The sequence below is a fragment of the Bos mutus genome, chromosome 7 (assembly GCF_027580195.1).
Source record: "Bos mutus isolate GX-2022 chromosome 7, NWIPB_WYAK_1.1, whole genome shotgun sequence".
NCBI lineage: Eukaryota > Metazoa > Chordata > Mammalia > Artiodactyla > Bovidae > Bos > Bos mutus.
In genome coordinates this window covers 6415968-6439053 of record NC_091623.1, presented here as the reverse complement: position 1 = coordinate 6439053, position 23086 = coordinate 6415968, and the positions used below count along the sequence as shown (strand labels likewise).

Genomic DNA, 23086 nt, shown 5'->3' with positions numbered 1-23086 from the left:
ATACTAAGGCCAAATTTGCCTGTTACTCCAGGTGTTTCTTGACTTTCTACTTTTGCATTCCAGTCCCCTATAATGAAAAGGACATATTTTTTGGGTGTTAGTTCTAAAAGGTCTTGTAGATCTTCATAGACCGTTCAACTTCAGCTTCTTCAGCATTACTTGTTGGGGCATAGGCTTGGATTACCGTGATATTGAAAGGTTTGCCTTGTAAACGAACAGAGATCATTCTGTCGTTTTTGAGATTGCATCCAAGTACTGCATTTCGGACTCTTTTGTTGACCATGATGGCCACTCCATTTCTTCTGAGGGATTCCTGCCCGCAGTAGTAGATATAATGGTCATCTGAGTTAAATTCACCCATTCCAGTCCATTTCAGGTCGCTGATTCCTAGAATGTTGACATTCACTCTTGCCATCTCTTGTTTGACCACTTCCAATTTGTCTTGATTCATGGACCTGACATTCCAGGTTCCTATACAATTCTGGTCTTTACAGCATCAGACCTTGCTTCTATCACCAGTCACATCCACAGCTGGGTATTGTTTTTGCTTTGGCTGCATCCCTTCATTCTTTCTGGAGTTACTTCTCCACTGATCTGCAGCAGCATAGTGGGCACCTACCGACCCGGGGAGTTCCCCTTTCAGTATCCTATGATTTTGCCTTTTCATACTGTACATGGGGTTCTCAAGGCAAGAAAACTGAAGTGGTTTGCCATTCCCTTCTCCAGTGGACCACATTCTGTCAGACCTCTCCACCATGACCCTCCCATCTTGGGTGGCCCCACATGGCATGGCTTAGTTTCATTGAGTTAGACAAGGCTGTGGTCCATGTGATCAGATTGGCTAGTTTTCTGTGACTATGGTGGGCTACTAAAGGAAGAGTGAAGTCACTCAATTGTGTCTGACTCAGTGACCCCATGGACTGCAGCTTCCCAGGCTCCTCTGTCCATGGGATTTTCCAGGTAAGAGTACTAGAGTGGGTTACCATTTCCTTCTCCAGATCTTCCCGACTCAGGGATCGAACCTAAGTCTCCCACATTGCAGGCAGAAGCTTTACCCTCTAAGCCACCAGGGAAGCCCTAAGGGCTGTTACAGAGATATAAGGCCTGAGTGGAGGAGACAGGGCCCAAGCTTCTCAGCACTTGGATTTTTACCTGTAGTAAGCTTGGTAAAACCTTGGTAAAAACCTTGAGGCAAAAGCTTAGAGGCTTAAGGAATAGGCCAAAGTATAGTCCATTCTAAAGGAGATCAGCCCTGGGTGTTCTTTGGAAGGAATGATGCTAAAGCTCAAACTCCAATACTTTGGCCACCTCATGCGAAGAGTTGACTCATTGGAAAAGACTCTGATGCTGGGAGGGATTGGGGGCAGGAGGAGAAGGGGACGACAGAGGATGAGATGGCTGACTCAATGGACGTGAGTTTGAGTGAACTCTGGGAGTTGGTGATGGACAGGGAGGCCTGGCATGTTGCAGTTCATGGGGTGGCAAAGAGTCGGACACAACTGAGTGCCTGAACTGAAATGAAGTGATAGGCCATTCCTTCTAAAGAGACCTTATCCACACCTCCAACACACTCTAGCCTGGTACTCCCTGGGTATGCAAACCAATCATCAGTTCAGTTCAGTTCAGTCGCTCAGTCGTGTCCAACTCTTTGCGACCCCATGAATCGCAGCACGCCAGGCCTCGCTGTCCATCACCAATTCCCAGAGTTCACTCAGACTCACAGCCATCGAGTCAGTGATGCCATCCAGCCATCTCATCCTCTCTCGTCCCCTTCTCCTCCTGCCCCCAATCCCTCCCAGAATCAGAGTCTTTTCCAATGAGTCAACTCTTCGCATGACGTGGCCAAAGTACTGGAGTTTCAGCTTTAGCATCATTCCTTCCAAAGAAATCCCAGGGCTGATCTCCTTCAGAATGGACTGGTTGGATCTCCTTGCAGTCCAAGGGCCTCTCAAGAGTCTTCTCCAACACCACAGTTCAAAGGCATCAATTCGTTGGCACTCAGCCTTCTTCACAGTCCAAGTCTCACATCCATACATGACCACAGGAAAAACCATAGCCTTGACTAGACGAACCTTTGTTGGCAAAGTAATGTCTCTGCTTTTGAATATGCTATCTAGGTTGGTCATAACTTTCCTTCCACGGAGTAAGCGTCTTTTAATTTCATGGCTGCAGTCACCACCTGCAATGATTTTGGAGCCCCCCAAAATAAAGTCTGACACTGTTTCCACTGTTTCCCCATCTATTTGCCCTGAAGTGATGAGACCAGATGCCATGATCTTCGTTTTCTGAATGTTGAGCTTTAAGCCAACTTTTTCACTCTCCACTTTGACTTTCATGAAGAGGCTTTTGAGTTCCTCTTCACTTTCTGCCATAATGGTGGTGTCATCTGTGTATCTGAGGCTATAGATATTTCTCCTGGCAATCTTGATTCCAGCTTGTGTTTCTTCCAGTCCAGCATTTCTCATGATGTACTCTGCATAGAAGTTAAATAAACAGGGTGACAATATACAGCCTTGACGTACTCCTTTTCCTATTTGGAACCAGTCTGTTGTTCCATGTCCAGTTCTAACTGTTGCTTCCTGACCTGCATATAGGTTTCTCAAGAGGCAGGTCAGGTGGTCTGAAAATTCCCATCTCTTTCAGAATTTTCCACAGTTTATTGTGATCCATAGTCAAAGGCTTTGGCATAGTCAATAAAGCAGAAATAGATGTTTTTCTGGAACTCTCTTGCTTTTTCCATGATCCAGCAGATGTTGGCAATTTGATCTCTGGTTCCTCTGCCTTTTCTAAAACCAGCTTGAACATCAGGAAGTTCATGGTTCATGTATTGCTGAAGCCTGGCTTGGAGAATTTTGAGCATTACTTTACTAGCATGTGAGATGAGTGCCATTGTGCGGTAGTTTGAGCATTCTTTGGCATTGCCTTTCTTTGGGATTGGAATGAAAACTGACCTTTTCCAGTCTTGTGGCCACTGCTGAGTTTTCCAAATGTGCTGGCATATTGAGTGCAGCACTTTCACAGCATCATCTTTCAGGATTTGAAAGAGCTCAACTGGAATTCCATCACCTCCACTAGCTTTGTTCGTAGTGATGCTTTCTAAGGCCCAGTTAACTTCACATTCCAGGATGTCTGGCTCTAGATGAGTGATCACACCATCGTGATTATCTGGGTCGTGAAGATCTTTTTTGTATAGTTCTTCTGCGTATTCTTGCCACCTCTTCTTACCACAGCTGAATTCTAAAAGGCCTAAAAATTTCCCCTTAGATAGTCTTTGTTTGCAGAAAGCCAGGACTACTACTACGGCTGCTGCTGCTGCTAAGTCGCTTCAGTCGTGTCCGACTCTGTATGACCCCATTGATGGCAGCCCACTAGGCTCCTCTGTCCCTGGGATTCTCCAGGCAAGAACACTGGAGTGGGTTGCCATTTCCTTCTCCAATGCATAAAAGTGAAAAGTGAAAGTGAAGTTGGTCAGTCATGCCTGATTCTTAGTAACGCCATGGCCTACAGCCCACCAGGCTCCTCCACCCATGGGATTTTCCAGTGGGTTGCCATTGCCTTCTCCACTACTACGGCTACTACTGTTATTATTATTGTTATTATTATTAACAACTTTATGGAACACCTCATTGGCCACTCACCCATGTAGTTGGTGTAACTCCTGCTGTTCTTTACTATATTCTGTACCTCTGTTTATCCTTATACTATTTAAGCAGTGTTCCTTTTTCTTCAGAGTAGTTAAATCAGTTTGTAATTTTACATTTATGCTTGACTGTCTTTCTTGCTATACTGTAACTTTGAAGTTAGGCATTGTCTTGGTTATTTCTATAGCCTCTAGCAGATTTTAGAAACCCTGATAGGACTTCCCTGATGGTCCAGTGGTTAAGAACTATGAAATGTGAGGACAGAGGTTTGATGCCTGGTCAGGGAAGATTCCACATGCCTCAGGGCAAGTGGGCCCAGGCACCACAACTACTGAGCCTGTGTGCCACAACTACCGAAGCTCTCTCGCCTGAGACCGTGCTTCACAAGAGAAGCCACAGCAATCAGAAGCCTGTGCACTGCAACTGGAGAAAACCCCCTCAGCAACAAAGATCCAGCACAGCCAAAAGACAAAAGAAAAAAAAATTACCTCTCAGAAATTATAGGCCCTCTGCAGTGGTGTTAGCAACACCCTCGGAATACACTTTGAAGCTGATCCAAATATCAGTTAAAACTGCTAATAAATGGAATTTTATATTTTATACAGTGAGATAAAGGTGATGTTAATTATTTCATACTTGAAGGATTGTATAATGCTGGAATTGGGATGGGGTTAGGTGTTGGGACTTGATGTTCTCAGTCTAAAACCATCATACAAGTGGTAGCATGCTGCTGCTACTGCTAAGTCACTTCAGTCATGTCCGACTCTGTGCAACCCCATAGAGGGCAGCCCACCTGGCTCCCCCATCCTGGGGATTCTCCAGGCAAGAACACCAGAGTGGGTTGCCATTTCCTTCTCCAGTGCATGAAAGTGAAAAGTGAAAGTGTGTCCAACTCTTAGCAACCCCATGGACTACAGCCCACCAGGCTCCTCCGTCCATGGGATTTTCCAGGCAAGAGTATTGGAGTGGGGTGCCATTGCCTTCTCCGAAGTGGTAGCATAGATTCCTCCTAATAACTGTCCCATTGTCCTCATATTTTTGAAAGGGAAGAAATCATTAGCATCTACAAAATGTTTAATGGGCATATTTTTTTCCCTTAAGGGATTTTCTTCCATTAATGATTAAAAAACAAACACATTCTGAACCTCCCAATTCCCCCCAATAAAGTTCCAGATTTTCAAAGGTTGAAAACTAGTTTTCTTTGAACAAATGTAAACTAAGAATAATGCATGTAAAAATAAATAGGTCTTACATCAATAAAAGATAAAACTAATCCCCAAAGACCCTCCAAAAAAGGTCTTCAGGTAAATAAATAAAGCCACTTAAAATCAGTAGCCCAGTTTGATAAAGGAAAACAAAACAAAACAAAACAGTAGCCCAATATTGAGATAATAATCTCAATATTAAAACTTGTTTCAAAATGAACTACTTTCAAAAACTAATTTATTGACTTTGGCTGTGCTGGGTCTTCGTTACGGCGAGAGCAACAAGGATATGTACAATATATACCGATAAAATCATCACCATAATCAAGATAGTGAATGTATCCATCACCCACAAAAGTAATATTGTCACCTTTCTTACTGCTGATACTGGTAGTTAATGTATTTTTATATTCTTGATTAGCTAGAGGTTTATCACTTTTATTGGTTTTCAATTAAACATTTTTCATTGATCTTTACTTTTGTTTTGTAGCTTACCGATTTCTCCTCTGACCTTTATTCTTCTTTTCCCCCTACTTATTTTGGTTTTAAATTGCTCTTTTACTTATTTCTACATTAAGAGTTCATTGATCTGAAACCTTTCTTTTTTGGAAATAAAGGCCACCAGTGAGGTAATTTTGCTCTAAATCTGCTTTAGCAGCATTCTACAAGCTTTGATATATTGTGTCTTCATTTTCAATCTATTCAAAATAGTTTCTATTTTCCTTTCAGATTTATTCTTTGACCAATATCTCATTTAGTAGTGTGATAATTGATTTCCAACTATTTATGGATTTTCCAGAGACTTATGTTATTGACTTCTAATTCAATTCCATTGTCAATGGACAACACCCTTGGTATGACTGGAATCCATTTAAATTTATAGAGACTGTTTTCATGACCCAGTGTATAAATAGTCAATCTTGGCAAATTCTTGTGCTCACTTACAAAATATTCTGCTCGTGTTAGGGGATTTCTGTAAACACCAATTTGATCAAGTTGGTTCAGAATATTTTTTAAATCTTCTATATTCTTTCCAGTTTTCTATTTGTTCTACAATTTGAGGGAGGCTATTGATATATCTATGTAATTAGATTTTTCTATTTCTCGTTGTAAATCTATCAATTTTTTGACTCATGTATTTTCAGACTATCATTGGCTACATAAATGTTTATTTTGGCCTCCTGATGAACTGATTCATTTATCATTATCACATGAAACATATTCTTGGTAATATTCTTTGCTAAGAAATCTATTTTGTCTGATATTAATACAGCCACTCTAGTTTCTGTTTTCAATCTGTTAGCATAATCTTGGCACATCATCTTGTGTGTGTGTGTGTGTGGTAAGAACATTTAACAAATTTACCCTCTAGAAAATTTTAAAGTGTAAAATACAGTATTTTAATTATAGGTATGATGTTGTAGAGCAGGTCTCTAGAACTTACCTTACACAACTGAGACTTTATGCCTGTTAATTAGCAACTCATTTCCTCATTTCCATGATGGATGGTTGGATGGCATCATTGACTCAATGGACATGAGTGAGCAAGCTTGGGGAGATGGTGAAGGACAGGGAAGCCTGGCATGTTGCAGTCCATGAGGCTGCAAAGAGTGGGACACGACTGAGTGACGGAACAGCAACATTTCCTCTGCCACCCAGGCCCTGACAACCACCACTGTACTCTTTGCTTCAGTGATTCTGGATATTTTAGATACCTCATGTTAAGTGGAATCATGCAGTTTCTGTCCTCTGGTGTTTGGCTAAGTTTACTTGGCATAATCTTCTCAAGGTTCATCCATTTTTTGCACGTGGCAGGATTTCCTTCTTTCTAAAGGCTTTATAATATTCCACTACAGGTATATTACCACATTTTGTTCATCCATTCCCACATCTTAGCTATTGTGAATAACAATGCAATAAACATGAAGGTGTAAGTATCTCTTTGAGATTCCAATTTCAATTATTTGGGATAAATATACATAAGTGAGATTGCTGGACATTGGCTTCCCTGGTGGCTCAGTCGGTAAAGTCTGCCTGCAATGCAGGAGACTTGGGTTTGATCCCTCGGTCGGGAAGATACAACCCACTGCAGTATCCAGCTCCAGAGGAGCCTGGTGGGCTACTGTCCATTGGGTCACAAAGAGTCGGGCACAACTGAGTGACTTTCATGGTAGTTCCATTTTTAATTTTTTTTGAGAAAGTTCCATCATACTTTCCATAGTGTTGCACCATTTTAAATTTCCAACAGTGTGTAACACTTCCTTGCCCACACTTGTTAGGCAGAAACTTTTTTAGTTGGATGCAGTCCTACTTGTCCATTTTTGTTTTTCTTGACTGACCTTTGGTATCACAACCAAGAAATCGCGGCTAAGACCAATGTCATAAAAGTGTTTTCCATGGTTTGTTACGGTAGTTTTAGTTTAAGGTTTTACGTTTAAGCCTTTAATCCTTTTTGAGTTGATTTTTGTGTATAGTGTAAGGTAAGGTTCCAATTTCATTCTTTTGCATTTGGATATACAATTTTCCCAACGTTATTTGTTGGAGAGACTATTGTTTCCCCATTTCCAAAGGGAATCTGTCTCCGTACTGTTGTTGAATTAGGGTGTTTGTCAGGGGAAGGAGGGACTAGGTCTTCCTATCCCTTTAGCTTGGTGTATCTTTTAACATCCTTGTATTTTTGACCTTATTTCTGTCATTATACATGAAGTGCATTTTTGTAGGCAGCATATAGTCATCTTGCTTTGTAATCCAATTTGATCATTTCTGCATTTTAATTGAAGTAAAGACCATTTACATTAATATGACTGTCAATATGATTAAATTTAATTATATTAATTTCTTTTTGACTCATCTGTTGTTTTTTTTCTGCCTTTTGAATTGACTCTTTATATGTTGACTTATTGACAAGTGCTTTATTTTAGTGATTGTATTAGGGTTTATAGTATGTATTATTAAGTTACCACAGTCTGTCTTCAAGTAACATTATTCTACTTTACATATAGTATAAAGAACTTGCAATCATATTCTTCCATTTTCTCCTCCTAGGCTTTGAGCTATTGCTGTCATTATGTAATTTAAAACATGTCTAAACTACAGACCATACTCTTGCTGTTCTTTTTAACAATTATATTTTAAAGAGACTATTAAGTTTTTTTTATGTCTGAAAATAATTTTTCATCCCTGCTTCTGAAAACTATTTTTGTTGAGATAGTTTTAGGTTGACAATTTTTCTTTATCACTGCTTTTCAGCAGTTGTGATGTTTCATATTTATTGTTCCTAGGGTTCTAGTTTTCCTATTTGGAAACGTTTCCACCATTACTTCTTCAGAAGTGATTTTTCTGTCCCCTCCTTCCCTCCTCTGGGAACTCTGATTACATATATGTTAGGCTGCTTGAAGTTGTTCCAGAGTACATTGGTGTTCTGCTCGTTTTTTGAACCTCATTTCTGTGTTTCATTTTGGATAGTGCCTATTGCTGTTTTCAAGTTCACTAATCTTTCCTTTTGCAATGCCTTCTCTCTGTACTCCCATTGAGGGTTTTTTTTTTTTTTTTATATACTGTAGTTCTTATCTCTACAAGTTCAATTTGGATTCTTTTTTAATGTTAAATATCTTCACTAAGTTTTGATATATGTGGCATATATAAAATAGCCATTGTGATGTTCTCTGATAATTCAGTTCTGGGTTGATTGAATCTTCTCTTCAGGAGATGATGTTTCCAGCCTCTCTGCATGTCTAGTGATCTTTTGATTGGATGTTAAGAAACTGTAAAACTTACATTCTTGGGTGCTTGACATTTTTATAAACCTATGCAGTTTCTTGAGCTTTGTTCCAAAATTGTAATAATTTTCTTAGAAAGGATCGATCCTCTTGGGTTTTCCTTTTTTAAGATTTGTTAAGTGGTACTAGAGTGCTCACTTTAGGACTAATTATTCCCCAGTACCGAACCCTTCTGCATATCCTAGTCAGTTCCCTATAAATCATGAGGTTTTCAAGTTAGGCTGGTGGGAACAGGCAGTATTTCTAGCCTGTGTGAGCTTTGAGCACTGTTACTTTTAATTTCGGGGGATGGTTCTTCCCCAGGCTTCAGGCAGTTTCCTCATATGCCTACCTAGTCAGTATGCAGGTGATTCCTTGAGGGACCCTTTGTGTATCTCCACAATTCTCTCCTGCAATTTTGTCCTTTCAGTACTCTGTCCTGCAGTCTCCAGTATCTTTGGTCTCCCCAGCAGATCTCACTTCGGGCTTTTCAACTCGGTTAGTTGGCTGGGCTTTGCCTGGGTTTCCCTTTTATGTATGTTTGCAAACTCTCTCAAGGCTGTAAACATGGATGAATTGTAGGATTCACCTTGATTTTCCCCATGTCTTAGGGATTTTTTTTTTTTAATGTTTAACATCATGAAAATCATTCTTTTATATATTTTGTCTTTCTTGGAGAGTTTTAGGGTGCACGTGCATGCGTGTGTGTGTGTGTGTGTAGGGTGGGAGGAGCAATAAATCTGATCCATGTTACTTCATCTTGGCTAAAAGCAGAAATCTTGAATGATTCCATTTTATTTGACAGTTTTTCTAATTTCTACATTTCCTTTGAACTTAACTATGTATTAAGATCTAATAAAATAATTTATTAAGAAAAGTTATCCTGATTAAAATAGTCGCTGTTGGTCCATCAATGGGGAAACATGACAAAAAGGTGGCTTATAATATACCAACTGTGTAGATCAGGTATTTTAGGTGGAGAATGACCACTTTCTAAGTAGTATACTATTAATACCATTAGTGGTTCTGCAAACAGTATGGGGAGAGGAGGGCAGGGACAATAAATGCACCTTAAATAGAAGCATTAAGTGATTTCATATAATACAAGTTGTATAATTGGGTCAGTGACTTAACATGTAATTTTATTTCATGATACATAAATATTAATCAAACACCCAGGAATCAGACAGATGTTAAGCAGCTAGACGAATTCTCTAAGGAGGTTATGAGCAGCGACTTCCCCAGCAGTCCTGTGGTTATGACTCCGTGGTTCCATGGAAGCATGGGTTCGATCCCCAGTCAGGAACTAAGATTCCACACTTGGTGTGTGGTGTGGCAAAAAAGAGGTTACAAGCTGAGTTTCTTAGAATTAACTGCTGTTTATGAGAAAAAAAAATCAGATTTCTAGACCAAAACAGATTGTAATTTAAGAGGACTGGGATGGGGTCTAGAAATCTGCAAATTATTAACCAACTCAGTGGCTTTGGTAAGAGATAACTATGGAAAAAAGCTTGCCTCTATTTCTTATTTGAACTGGATAAACGGATGATGGTTGGGACAGAATGAACATTATTAGGAGAATTAAAGTAGAGGCAAGAACAAGCCAAGGTATTTTAGCCTAGCATAAGAGATTCAGACTAGAAAAGGTCTTCAGCATCAAATTAAAAAAAACCTAAGGTTTCAGAATAGGGAAATGATAGTATGAGAATGATTTTTAAAAGACTACTGATTTGATGGGATGAGTGAGCAAAGCTGGAAAGCATCAGAACATTAAGAATGAGATAATAAGGGTGAGCATCAAGGAGGAAGTACTGACTATTGTAACTAGAATGTCAGAGAACACTGGTAAAAACGGTCAAACTTCCTTTCACCTATGTAAGGACAGGAAGTTAGTATTAAATAAGAGTATTAAAAATATTATAAACACAATAGTAAGCAAAATAATAATAATAAAAAATAGTAAGAACAAAATAATCTTCAACAGGTTTTTCAGATGTTTACTTGCATGATTCTTGAAACTCCACTAAGAGCTCAGGAGCAGTTTGTATTGCCTGGAAGGAGTATTAAACAGCAGTGTTAGTTTTCTAAATTAAAACTAATGCATCGGTCATTATGAACAAAAAGCAGTTTACCTTCTCTAAGGAAGATGAAGCAATACTAGCATTTTATTTATATTTCTTCATTTGCTATTTCAGCCAATTTCAGTTTATTGTCAAAGATAGAGAGATTGTAGTCAAGAGAGAAAAATGGACTTCTCCGGTAGTATAGTGGATAGATATCAACTTGCCAGTGTAGGGGACACGGGTTCAATCTCTGGTCTAGGAAGATTCGATATGCCAAGGAGCAACTAAGCCTGTGTGCCACAACTACTGAGCCTGTGTTCCGCAACAAAAGAAGCCACCGCAATGAGAAACCCTCACACCGCAGTGAAGAGTAGCCTCCACTCACCACAACTAGGGAAAGGCCAAGAGCGGCAACAAAGACCCAGTGCAGCCAAAAATAAAGGGAATAAGTAACATAAAAGAAAAAAACAAAAATCTACTTCTCCAAAATTACAAATTGGATGTTTAGGTTACAAAATATCAAGGGTGTGATAGAGGGATTATTTCTGGTAGGGAGTGGGTATGAGCAAAAATGGCAGACAAGGGGACTTCCCTAGTGGTCTAGTGGCTAAGACTCCACACTCCCTACGCAGGGGCCCTGGGTTCAATCCCTGGTCAGGGAACTAGATCCTACATGCTGCAACTTAAGAGTTTGCATGCCACAACTAAAGATCCTGCGTGTTGCAACTAAGCCACATGGCCAAACAAATAAGTAAATATAAAAAAATAGAGAAAGAAGTACGACAAGTTTTCAAGAAAGATATAAGATATCAGAAACTGTTAACAGATTTTCACAGTTCATAAAGATAGATAACTTGCTCAGTGCTGTGAAAGCAAATCCAAAGGAAGATGACAGTTCTGTATGTTTATTCATTTCTTACCTTCTTTTAATGGAGTTTTGGGAACAAAATTTTCTTTACTTTCATGAAGAAAAGCCTTTGAAGGATCAAAGTGTTTGATACCCAGAACTTTATTCAATTCCTCCTGAAGTTTTGCTTCACTTTGTTTTCTTTTAGTAAGCTGAGCACGGAGTTTTAACACCTCCTATCGTAAGAAAAAACACAGTCCGTAAATAATTATAGAAGATCATGTTGGTGAAATGTGCTACCGACATTACTGACAATTCCACAGTTGCTCTTTTTTCAAACCTTGATGGCAAAAGCCTACTGCATACAGGCTTTCAGACTATAAATTACAAAATGAACAACTATGACAAAGAAGATAACAAGTTATTTAAATCTTCCTGTCCCTCTATAGGTACAAAGTTGTATTTCTGATAAAAGTTCAATACCAAATTAAATGCTGAGATTCACTACTGGTGAGACAGCATGAGAAGCTCTGATGACTTGCTCCCTAGTGACATAAAAAATTACCAAAAAAGCAACTACTTAAAGCCTCTATAAATAGCCTTAAGGTAAAATAGCAAGTGAAGAAACAATTCAAGCAGATCCACAAAAGTGCTTTTTGTTTTTTAAAAAAGGCAATGTCCTGTTGTGTTTGAACCAATCCTGTTCCCTCTCACCCTAGTCCTTGCTTAGCAAAGCAGAGACTCCACATCAGACCTCTGCAGACCGGAGCAGAGGGTTCCTTCCTCTCCCTGCTCCCAGTCAGAGGCTTCTCCTGCCAAGAGGAGCAGGATGTCAGTATCTCTCATCTTGCCCCTAGCCTCTTCCTTGATCTGAACCACAGAAAATGTGGCTGAGAGGTGTGTGTGTAGGTCTTTTCTTTCAAGAAACCAAGGTGCAGAGTGCTGAAAATACCCAGACCCTGATCACCCTTTACCTGCCTCATGAGATGATGGTTCCAAGCCAACAGAGGCAAAGTGAGAAACCCTCAGATTGCTCATCTCCCTCTCCCCAAGTCTACTAAACATCCAGCTACAGGGACATAGGTGTCACTCAGAGGAAAGCTTGCCATTGTTCCCAAATCCAGATCTGAAGCCTTGTCTCAGAAATTATGACTAGGAGGAGAACACAGAGCTCCTAATTTATTCCCAGAGATAGTGACTTCACTTACAACAGAGCTTAGAGCACTTCAAGCTGAAGGGTGCCCTTAAGAACAGTAGAGGCTGTGTGGTGCAAGGGAATGGGAAGTGATTAAAAACTGGGCTAAACTGTAAGCTGACTAGTTTGTAGAAGAGAAGTGTTGAATAAGACAGGTGGGAGGAGCCCTCCTGTAGCCAGAACAAAGCCAATCACTGACCTAAAACACAGTTCCAACAAAGGAACCAGAATTAGATTGGATTAATCTGTAGAGTTAGAACTGGACATGGAACAACAGGCTGGTTCCAAATAGGAAAAGGAGTACGTCAAGGCTGTATATTGTCACCCTGCTTATTTAACTTCTATGCAGAGTACATCATGAGAAATGCTGGACTGGAAGAAGCACAAGCTAGAATCAAGATTGCCAGGAGAAATATCAATAACCTCAGATATGCAGATGACACCACCATTATGGCAGAAAGTGAAGAGGAACTAAAAAGCCTCTTGATGAAGGTGAAAGAGGAGAGTGAAAAAGTTGGCTTAAAGCTCAACATTCAGAAAACGAAGATCATGGCATCTGGTCCCATCACTTCATGGGAAATAGATGCGGAAACAGTGGAAACAGTGTCAGACTTTATTTTGGGGGGCTCCAAAATCACTGAAGATGGTGACTGCAGCCATGAAATTAAAAGGCGCTTACTCCTTGGAAGAAAAGTTATGACCAACCTAGATAGCATATTCAAAAGCAGAGACATTACTTTGCCAACAAAGGTTCGTCTAGTCAAGGCTATGGTTTTTCCTGTGGTCATGTATGGATGTGAGAGTTGGACTGTGAAGAAAGCTGAGCACCAAAGTATTGATGCTTTTGAACTGTGGTGTTGGAGAAGACTCTTGAGAGTCCCTTGGACTGCAAGGAAATCCAACCAGTCCATTCTGAAGGAGATCAGCCCTGGGATTTCTTTGGAAGGAATGATGCTAAAGCTGAAACTCCAGTACTTTGGCCACCTCATGTGAAGAGTTGACTCATTGGAAAAGACTCTGATGCTGGGAGGGATTGGGGGCAGGAGGAGAAGGGGACGAGAGAGGATGAGATGGCTGGATGGCATCACTGACTCGATGGATGTGAGTCTGAGTGAACTCTGGGAGTTGGTGATGGACAGGGAGGCCTGGCGTGCCTTGACTCATGGGGTCGCAAAGAGTCGGACACGACTGACAGACTAGACTGAACTGAACTGAACTGAACTGAATCTGTAGAGGAATTTATGACCTGGGGCAATGTTGAAAATAACAGGGGGATAAGCCAGCAACTATGTGTGATCAGGGAGAGAAGGAGGCAGCCTTACCCAAACCAGCGTCATCTCAGGGTGACTGTGTACACACCCCAAACTGAACCTCCCTCAGAAGCAACATCAGAGGCACAAACTAGTGGGGAATGGGGAGGACGAACAGACTTCACTAAACAAGAAAATAACAACATACTTGCAAGGGGACGGCAGTACCCAGAGGTACTACAATATATTGTCTAAAACATCCATTTTCTAACCGAAAAATTACAAAGTACGCAAACAGGAAAGCATGATTTATATACTGGGGAAAAGCAGGCAACAACAACTGCCCAAGAGAGTAACCCAATATCAAATTTATCCAAAAAAGGGTTTAAAGCCATTATAAACATTTGAAGTGAAGGAACTTAAAAAAAAAGGGAGTAGACTCAAATTCCTACAAACAGAAATGAAAGAGGGGCCATTGCTACTGATATTATCAAAATAAAAAGGAATGTAAGGGAATATGGCACACAATTGTGAATCAACACATCAGAAAATGAAATGGACATATTCCTAGAAAGACACAAACTACTGAAATTGTCTCAAGAAGAAATAGTCAATCCGAGGTAGGACTGTATTGCTATAAACTTCCCTGTAAGAACTGCTTTTGCTGCATCCCATGGGTTTTGAGTTGAAATAGTCAATCTGAATGGACCTATTATAACAAGTGAAGAGATTAAATTATTGATCAAAAACCATCCACAGAGAAAAGTCCAGGTCCAGATGCCTTCACCACTGAATTCCACTACACATTCAGTAAAGAATTAATATCAATAATTCACGAACTATTCCATAAATAGAAAAGGTGAAACACTTGCCAACTCATTTTATGAAGTCAGTATTACCCTGATCAAATAAAAACCACCCACCCCAATATCAACAAAAGTAAACGTGACTTTACAAACCGATTTGAGATTGCTATTTTCATCTTTCAATTTCACAACATGCTTGATTTTCTGCTTTAGATTCTGATGACCCAATAATTTGGCATATGAATCTCTTAGATTATTTAGTTGTTCCTGAGCCGCACCATGTTCATTCAACAAAGCCTGTTTCTCTGCTTCAAATGCATCCAGTTGTAGCTGAAAAAGATTTTTTTGTGAAGTTAAGACTTAAAACTATTAAATCCTACTTAACTCGTATTAACTACAAGGAAAATAAAATGAAAGAAAGTAAAAAGGCAAGACAGGACTTCCCTGGTGGTCCAGTGGCTAAGACTGCAGAAGACTGCAGGCTCCCAGTGCAGGGGAGCCAGGTTTGATCCCTGGTTGGGGAACTGGATCCCACATGCTGCAATTAAGACCCGGTGCAGCCAAAAAAGTAAATAAATATTTAAACAAGAAACTCAACAACCACCACAACAAAAAAGGCAAAAAACAAAAATATATTATATTGACTTACTCTTAGGGCTCTCCATAAATTGTCTTTTTTTAAAATAAAAGGTTACTTTTCATTTCAAAGATCAATGAAACAGAAAGAAAGAAACAATGAAAAGACCTGCTAGCTGGGCTAATCTGTATTACCACAACATATTATAACCAATACTGTCTTCTGACTCTAAGTACCCAGATTTGCATTTATCCTTTAAGCGTTAATTAGAGGAACATTGAGAAAGATCATAAAAAAATAAGTGTCATAAATTTACATAGATTATCAAAAGTTCATATCAGGAGAGCCTTCTAAGGTATTAACTTTTAAGAACCTCATTAAGGGGTAATATTTAAGCCTATAAAGCCTATATTAAAAATGTATGCATAATAATGTAGTAACATCTATAATAAACCTTCTGTAATAGGAAGTTAAACTGGCAGCAAAATGATCTTTCAGAAGAACCATGTCACTGCCATGACTGTGATACGGAACAATACGAATTCTCAAATACAAATAAGTTAAGTCCTAATTAACAGACCTGAAAAGGCTTCGTCTTATTATATAATTCTTCATAGAGGAGACGCCACTTATTCATTTCCTCAGTTAATTCTGCTATTGAGTTTTCTTTTCCAGCTTTTCTGTAAGGGAAAATTAAATTAAAAACCACACTATACTAGAAAAAATGACTTGAGACGCGTGGCATTTTAGTTTTCAACCTAGATTACCTTGCTTCTTCCTCTTCCAGTTGTTTCTTAAAGTCTTCGCTTTGTTGCTTGAGTTGGTTCTGCAAATCAGATATTCTTTTAAGAGAAGAAACTGTAATTTCTTTCATTTCTGCTTCTTTAAGTGCTGATTTGGTCTGCAGATCTAGAAGCATCCTTGGGTTTGAGAGAGAAGAGTCCATTAAGAAAGTTATAGCCATTTAAATTACCTTTTTTAAAAAAAGAATCTCAAAGAACTGTTAAGAATTATACTTTTTAAACTGTGTAAATTCATAATTCACCATTGAAGATCACCCAAAGCAAGCCATGGGACTACAGTTTTCTGCATCACTTAGTAGCTGGCTTGCAGCAACATCCAATTGTCCTAATGGTTCTAAGACCACAGGTGTGGGTAGGTTTTATTTCTCCTACATACCTTGCATATTCTTGATTTGAGTTCTCAGTGGCCAATACTTGATCTCGGACATCCTCTGCACTTTGCTCAGCCTTGGCCAGTTTTTCCTTAAGTGATTCGTTCTGCACCTTAAGATCTTTTAGCTCACTTGCTGTTGAGGCTTTATAGCTTATTTTTTAAAAAACAAGGTTAAAGGATTTTTCTAACATATGCACGACAAATCTATAGCTGATTGGTTTATATTTTATACACTTTTAGGTAAAACAAACAAAACCTTATGTATTTTCACATTTGCACAGGTAAGAATTCAATGTTTTGAAGTCAAGTTAATACTAAACACGAACTTATATGACATACGCGGTTCCTTTAAAGAAAAGAGTCAAGTGCCTAGTATGGGCGGAATCTATGAACAAAGATAAAAAGAAATCAACTACCAAACATGGAAATTACCTCAAAACAAAAACCCCACACAATCCCTCTACCTACTGTCATACTTTATTATCTTGCGGGTGATAGAAAAAAATGCCTCTTCAGGTTGTTGCAAAATAAAAGGAAAAATAACTACATAATTAACTTTGTTCTGAGTGTTTTAAAGGCAAACTACAGAACATGTTAGCTGATAAAACTGGAGAACCTACATTTTGCTTCATGATTCAGAAAAGGCTTTTCTGAGGAATTTACAATTAAGTTGAGGTGTGAAAGTGAAGAAGAACTAAAAAGCCTCTTGATGAAAGTGAAAGTGGAGAGTGAAAAAGTTGACTTAAAGCTCAACATTCAGAAAACGAAGATCATGGCATCCGGTCCCATCACTTCATGGGAAATAGATGGGGAAACAGTGTCAGACTTTATTTTTCTGGGCTCCAAAATCACTGCAGATGGTGACTGCAGCCATGAAATTAAAAGACGCTTACTCCTTGGAAGGAAAGTTATGACCAACCTAGATAGCATATTCAAAAGCAGAGACATTACTTTGCCAACAAAGGTTTGTCTAGTCAAGGCTATGGTTTTTCCTGTGGGCACATATGGATGTGAGAGTTGGACTGTGAAGAAAGCTGAGCGCCAAAGAATTGATGCCTTTGAACTGTGGTGTTGGAGAAGACTCTTCAGAGTCCCTTGGACTGCAAGGAGATCCAACCAGTCCATTCTGAAGGAGATCAGCCCTGGGATTTCTTTGGAAGGAATGATGCTAAAGCTGAAACTCCAGTACTTTGGCCACCTCATGGGAAGAGTTGACTCATTGGAAAAGACTCTGATGCTGGGAGGGATTGGGGGCAGGAGGAGAAGGGGACGACAGAGGATGAGATGGCTGGATGGCATCACTGACTCGATGGATGTGAGTCTGAGTGAACTCCGGGAGTTGGTGATGGACAGGAAGGCTTGGTGTGCCTTGATTCATGGGGTCGAAAAGAGTCGGACACGACTGAGCGACTGAACTGAACTGAAATGAGGTGTGATGGATAAGAAGGATTTAGCGAGCCAATTGGGGAAAGTATTTCAGAGGGCAAAGATGTGTATGTGCTCGGAGGCAGGTAGAACACAGTCCACTAAGAGCTGGGACTGGGGCTTGCCTGGTGGCTCAGTGGTAAAGAATCCACCTGTCAAGCCAGAGACATGGGTTCAATCCCCAGTCTGAGGAAGACCCCGCATGCTGTGGAGCAACTAAGCCTGTGTGCCACAACTACTGAGCCTGTGTTGTTAACTATTGAACTCAAGTGCCCTAGAGCCCACGCTCCTCAACAAGAAAAGCCACCTCATTGATAAGCCCGCGCACCAGAGTTAGAGAGCACCCCCACTCACTGCAACTAGAGAAAAGCCCACAGAGCAATGAAGACCTAGCATAGCCAAATACAAATAAATAAAATACTAAGCATAAAAAAAAAAAGAGCTGTGACAAGAGTCTAACGAACAAGAGAGGCCAAAAAAAAAAAAAAAAAGAACAAGAGAGGCAGGAGCAGAAGCAAGAGGCATGAGTCCTTACTGGAGGGGCACAGTGGCCTTACCTGAATGATAAAGAACATACTTCAAAGGTCTCTTAAGTAAGTGTGTAAATTATTCCAGAGATATGCAGAGAACTGACTGGGGAGGGCCAGGAATGCTGAACTGGAGGATTAACCAGAGGATGATTATTTTTCAGCCCAGATGAGTGCTAAGGGAGGATTGGACCAAGGAATTGGCAAAAGAAAAATGTGAGATCTCTTTTGGAGGCAGAATGGAAAAACTCAAGAAAGAGATTGAATGTTGGGAGAAAGGGAGAGAAGATGATTATGATGACTCAAGACTTACGGAAGGAGAAACTCAGAAGATGGAGATGTCACCGACTGTGATCAACAAGAATGAGAGACGAGAGGGACAAAGGGAGACAAAGATGATCTAGAGTTGTTTTGGTGGGGTTAATACCAGACAACAGTGAGAGATCTACTTGAAGTCAAGTAGGCAGCTGAATATATGAGTAGGGGATGAAGGGAGAGGTCTGGTCTGAAGAAATAAATTTTAATGCTACTCGCATACTAATGGTGACTGACATCACAGAATGCCTCTAAAGGCACTAGTTTTCAAAGTATCAAGAAGGAAAATTTCTTTCCAGAGTTGTGAACAGCACTAAAAATTATATATGTATACAGATATATATAGTTGTTGTTCAGTTGCTCAGTAGTGTCCAACTGTTTGTGACCCCATGGACTGTAGCACACCAGGCTTCCCTGTCCTTCACCATTTCCAGGAGCTTGCTGAAACTCATGTCCATTGAATCAGAGATGCCATCCAATCATCTTGTCCTCTGTTGTCCCCTTCTCCTACCCTCAATCATTCCCACATCACAGTCTCTTCTAATGAGTTGGCTCTTCATATCAGGTGGCCAAAGTATTGGCGCTTCAGCTTCAGCATCAGTTCTTCCAAAGAATATTCAAGGTTGGTTTCCTTCAGGATTTACTGGATCTTCTTGCAGTCTAAGAGACTCTCAAGAGTCTTTTCCAACACCACAGTTCAAAAGCATCAATTCTTCAGTGCTCAGCCTTCTTTATGGTCCAACTCACATATTCATACATGACTACTGGAAAACCACAGCTTTGACTACACAGATCTTTTTTGGCAAAGTAATGTTTCTGCTTTTTAATATGCTGTCTAGGTTTGTCATATGTATATTAATTATATGTATGCTGACATATAAAAATTAAAATATATAGGGACTTCCCCAGTAGGCCAGTGGTTAGACTCTGCTTCCACTGTAGGGGGATTGAGTTTGATCCCTGGTTGGGGAACTAAAATTCCTCATGTCACACAGCATGGCCAAAAATTCAAAAAACAAAACAAAATATATATATATATACACACACACATACATGTACATACATACACACACACACACACACACACACACACATATATACGCTATGTATGTCAAAATATATCAGATGCAGGAACACATCAGAGAGATTAGAAGGTACTAGTTAATGAATGGGTATTAGGCAGTTGATTATCCATATGGAAAAAGAAATATGAATTTTATCCCTTTATCACTACACATACAGAAATCAGTTCTAGGTGGAAAAATGAAAAGTGCAATTTTGAAACTTAGGGAAAAAAAAGGTGAATATCTTTAAGTTCTTAGGATAGAAAGAAGTTTTTGTATGTAAAAGTGTTCACATAAAACTCTATAAGTTTAACAACACTAAAATCAAGAATTGCCATTCATCACAGGAAACCATAAAGAAAATGAAAAGACAAGCCACACTCTGTAAGATATCTACTTCCCATATTGCTGATAAAAACCCTACAAATCAACCAAGAAAAGATAATGCTCTAGAGAAATGAATAAAAGTCATATATAAGCTTTTTACAGAAAAGGAAAAATGAATTATCCACAAGAAGAGGTCCTTTTACATTTAGTATACTGGCAAAATTTATGAAGTCTAACAAGCTTCAGAGAGGAGGTAGATCAATGGGAACTCATATATCACTAGTGGGAGTGTAGATTTTCACCTCCCCTTTGTAAAATGATTTGGAATTAAATTTTGAAGTTGAACACTCACTTAAATGTGACTTTAGAGTAATTCTTACAGGTATGTAAGAGGAGATCACAGGAATATTCACAGTACTGTTAATAAAATGAAAGAAATGGCAAACAACCCAAAAGCCCAAAGCCAGAATGGATAAATAGTGGTAGACTGATAAGATCAAATATTCTATAACAGAGGATGAGATGGCTGGATGGCATTATCGACTCAATGGACATGAGTTTGAGCAAACTCCAGGAGATAGTGAAGGACAGGGAAGGCTGGTGTGCTGCAGTTCATGAGATTGCAGAGAGTTGGACATGACTAAGTCCAACTTAGTCATGTTGGACTAAGCTCCAACTATAGTCTCAGGCAATACTGTGATTCAACACTAAAAACATACATAATGCAGAGTGAAAAGGCAAGTCCCAGGATATGGCATATACTACTAGGACATTTTTGGTGAAGTTCTGGAAAAAGCAAAATTAGGTATTATTCATATGGACATACATTATACAATTATACACAGGAAAAAAGCAAGGAAGTAACTGATGTAGATTTTGAGATGGTGTTACCTGCTGCGGGGAGGAATGAAGATGGGACAGTGGAGGATTCATATAGGTCGCAAGCTGTTGAAACTCTTGGTTTATAGGTTGTCTTCTATGAGCTCATGCATGTTAAATTTACCTTTATGATTTAGGATTTCTGTACACATTGTATCTTTTTATTGAATATACTAAAATAGATAAAAGAAGAGCCCTCCATCCAAAATTATATAAAGTAAATACAGTAAGTAAAAATGTTAACATTAATACACTCAGTGTGAGACTGTGTGATGTACTAGTGTTTGTTGTATTATCCTTTGTAATTTGTAGTGCCCTCCAAAATAAACTTTCTTTAAAAAAGGGAAAATAAGTAGACTGGATAGGAAGTAGATACATTATAATATCTATCAAGAAGATGGGCTATGAGATTATATTATAAACTATAAATATAAACTAGTATATATGTGAAGTTGCTCAGTCATGTCCGACTCTTTGCGACCCTGTGGACTGTAGCCCACCAGGCTCCTCCATCCATGGGGTTCTCCAGGCAAGAATACTGGAGTGGATTGCCATTTCCTTCTCCAGGGGATCTTCCCGACCCAGGGATCGAACCCAGGTCTTCCGCGTTGCAGGCAGACACTTTAACCTCTGAGCCACCAGGGAAGCCATATATATGGGATGAATAAACAACTAAGTCCTACTATATAGTATAGGCAACTATATTCAGTATCTTGACATAAACCATAATGGAAAGGAATAGTTAAAGGAATCTATCTATATATACAGTAGAAATTAACACACTGTAAATCAATTATACTTCAATAAAATAAATTAAAGAAAAAAAGATGGGCTATAAACATGAGGAGGATTTGGGGGTAAGAACAGTATTGGGAATGAAAGGTGCAGAAAGAAGTGGGGGGTGAAGGGAGATTTAAAAAGTTGTGTTTTAAAGACGAAGGCACATTAACATGTTCTAATACTGACTGGAAAAATTCTAGAAGAAAGGTTGAAAATTAAGAGATAAGGGATGAATGATGGAAAGAGGTCACTAAAGGTTAAGGAATGAGATACCTCATCTGTAATAGGTGGGAAGAAGATAGGGTGAAAGATGCAGGTACATTTATAGGTTCCATGAAGAGGAAATAAAAGCGTTTGGATTCTTCGTGAGGAAAATGATGACATCAGGAGAGTCAGACAGATGTGTATGAAATCTGAAGTGGGTACCGGGAGAGGGAAATTACTATATATTCTAAGACTACAGGTAACATGAAATGCCCATTTATGATTGGGCATTGTGGAATTTAAAGTAATAACAATTGTTTTATTCATATAGTTTTGCTGACAGATGTCCCTAGGTGAACACCCCTTGCCTGCTCACGTATGTTTGAGAGCAGCCTCCCCATAAAAATACCTTTCAAATTGAGCAGTAACATCTTCCAGGTTCTGCACTGTACTGTTATGTTTTTCTTGCAAAAGCAGGGTGGCTTGAGTATAAGCAGCATTACTTTCCTCCAGTTCAGCTTCTTTCCTAAGAAAAAGGAATGGTTAAAAGATAAGATGCTAACTGCATCTTAATTTAATATACCATTTAATATACCGTTAGCTTAAGAAAGAGACTAGGATGTACCTTCGACACTGTGAATCATATACCCCACATTGGACAGCTTAGATCTACATTCATGATCTATATCTGCTAGCATGTTTATTTACATGCAGCTTCATCTTATCTTTCCCATTCTTATTTTACTTTTGTTTTTATCCTAATTTACTTACTTTTATTTTCATACCATATGTACTTATGTAGGTAGTTTAAACACTTTTGGGGAAGAAATGAGATTAAAAAGACTCTAAGACAGAATCTTGGCAGCATCCAAGACTGAAGAATGTGAAGGATTATAAGTTAAGAAGCTCTTGGGTTGAATAAAATTTAATTCTCTGAATTAGGATATTTAGGGAACACTAGGTAGAGTTAAGGTAACTTCGTTTCTTAAAACGAAGGTCTTTTGAAAAAATAATTACAAGACTATGTAGATTTATTGTGACTATACC

The 23086-nt window shown here is 39.2% G+C and overlaps 1 protein-coding gene across 4 annotated transcripts in view; it reads right to left on the bottom strand.

Moving 5' to 3' along the window:
- Positions 1–9450: 9450 nt before the first annotated feature.
- LOC102268494 (hyaluronan mediated motility receptor) overlaps positions 9451–23086 on the bottom strand; it is a 33658-nt gene continuing 20022 nt past the window's right edge. Inside the window, exons 12-18 of one of the 4 annotated variants that reach the window (XM_070373046.1) lie at positions 22449–22565; positions 16522–16668; positions 16110–16262; positions 15923–16022; positions 14919–15095; positions 11588–11750; positions 9451–10655 (exon numbers count right to left, since the gene is read on the bottom strand). In XM_070373046.1, the coding sequence (XP_070229147.1) occupies positions 10636–10655; positions 11588–11750; positions 14919–15095; positions 15923–16022; positions 16110–16262; positions 16522–16668; positions 22449–22565 (877 nt within the window). In that variant the 3' untranslated portion in view covers positions 9451–10635. The remainder of the gene's footprint in view (positions 10656–11587; positions 11751–14918; positions 15096–15922; positions 16023–16109; positions 16263–16521; positions 16669–22448; positions 22566–23086) is intronic. The other 3 variants (XM_070373045.1, XM_005889208.2, XM_070373043.1) reach the window with 3 other exon arrangements.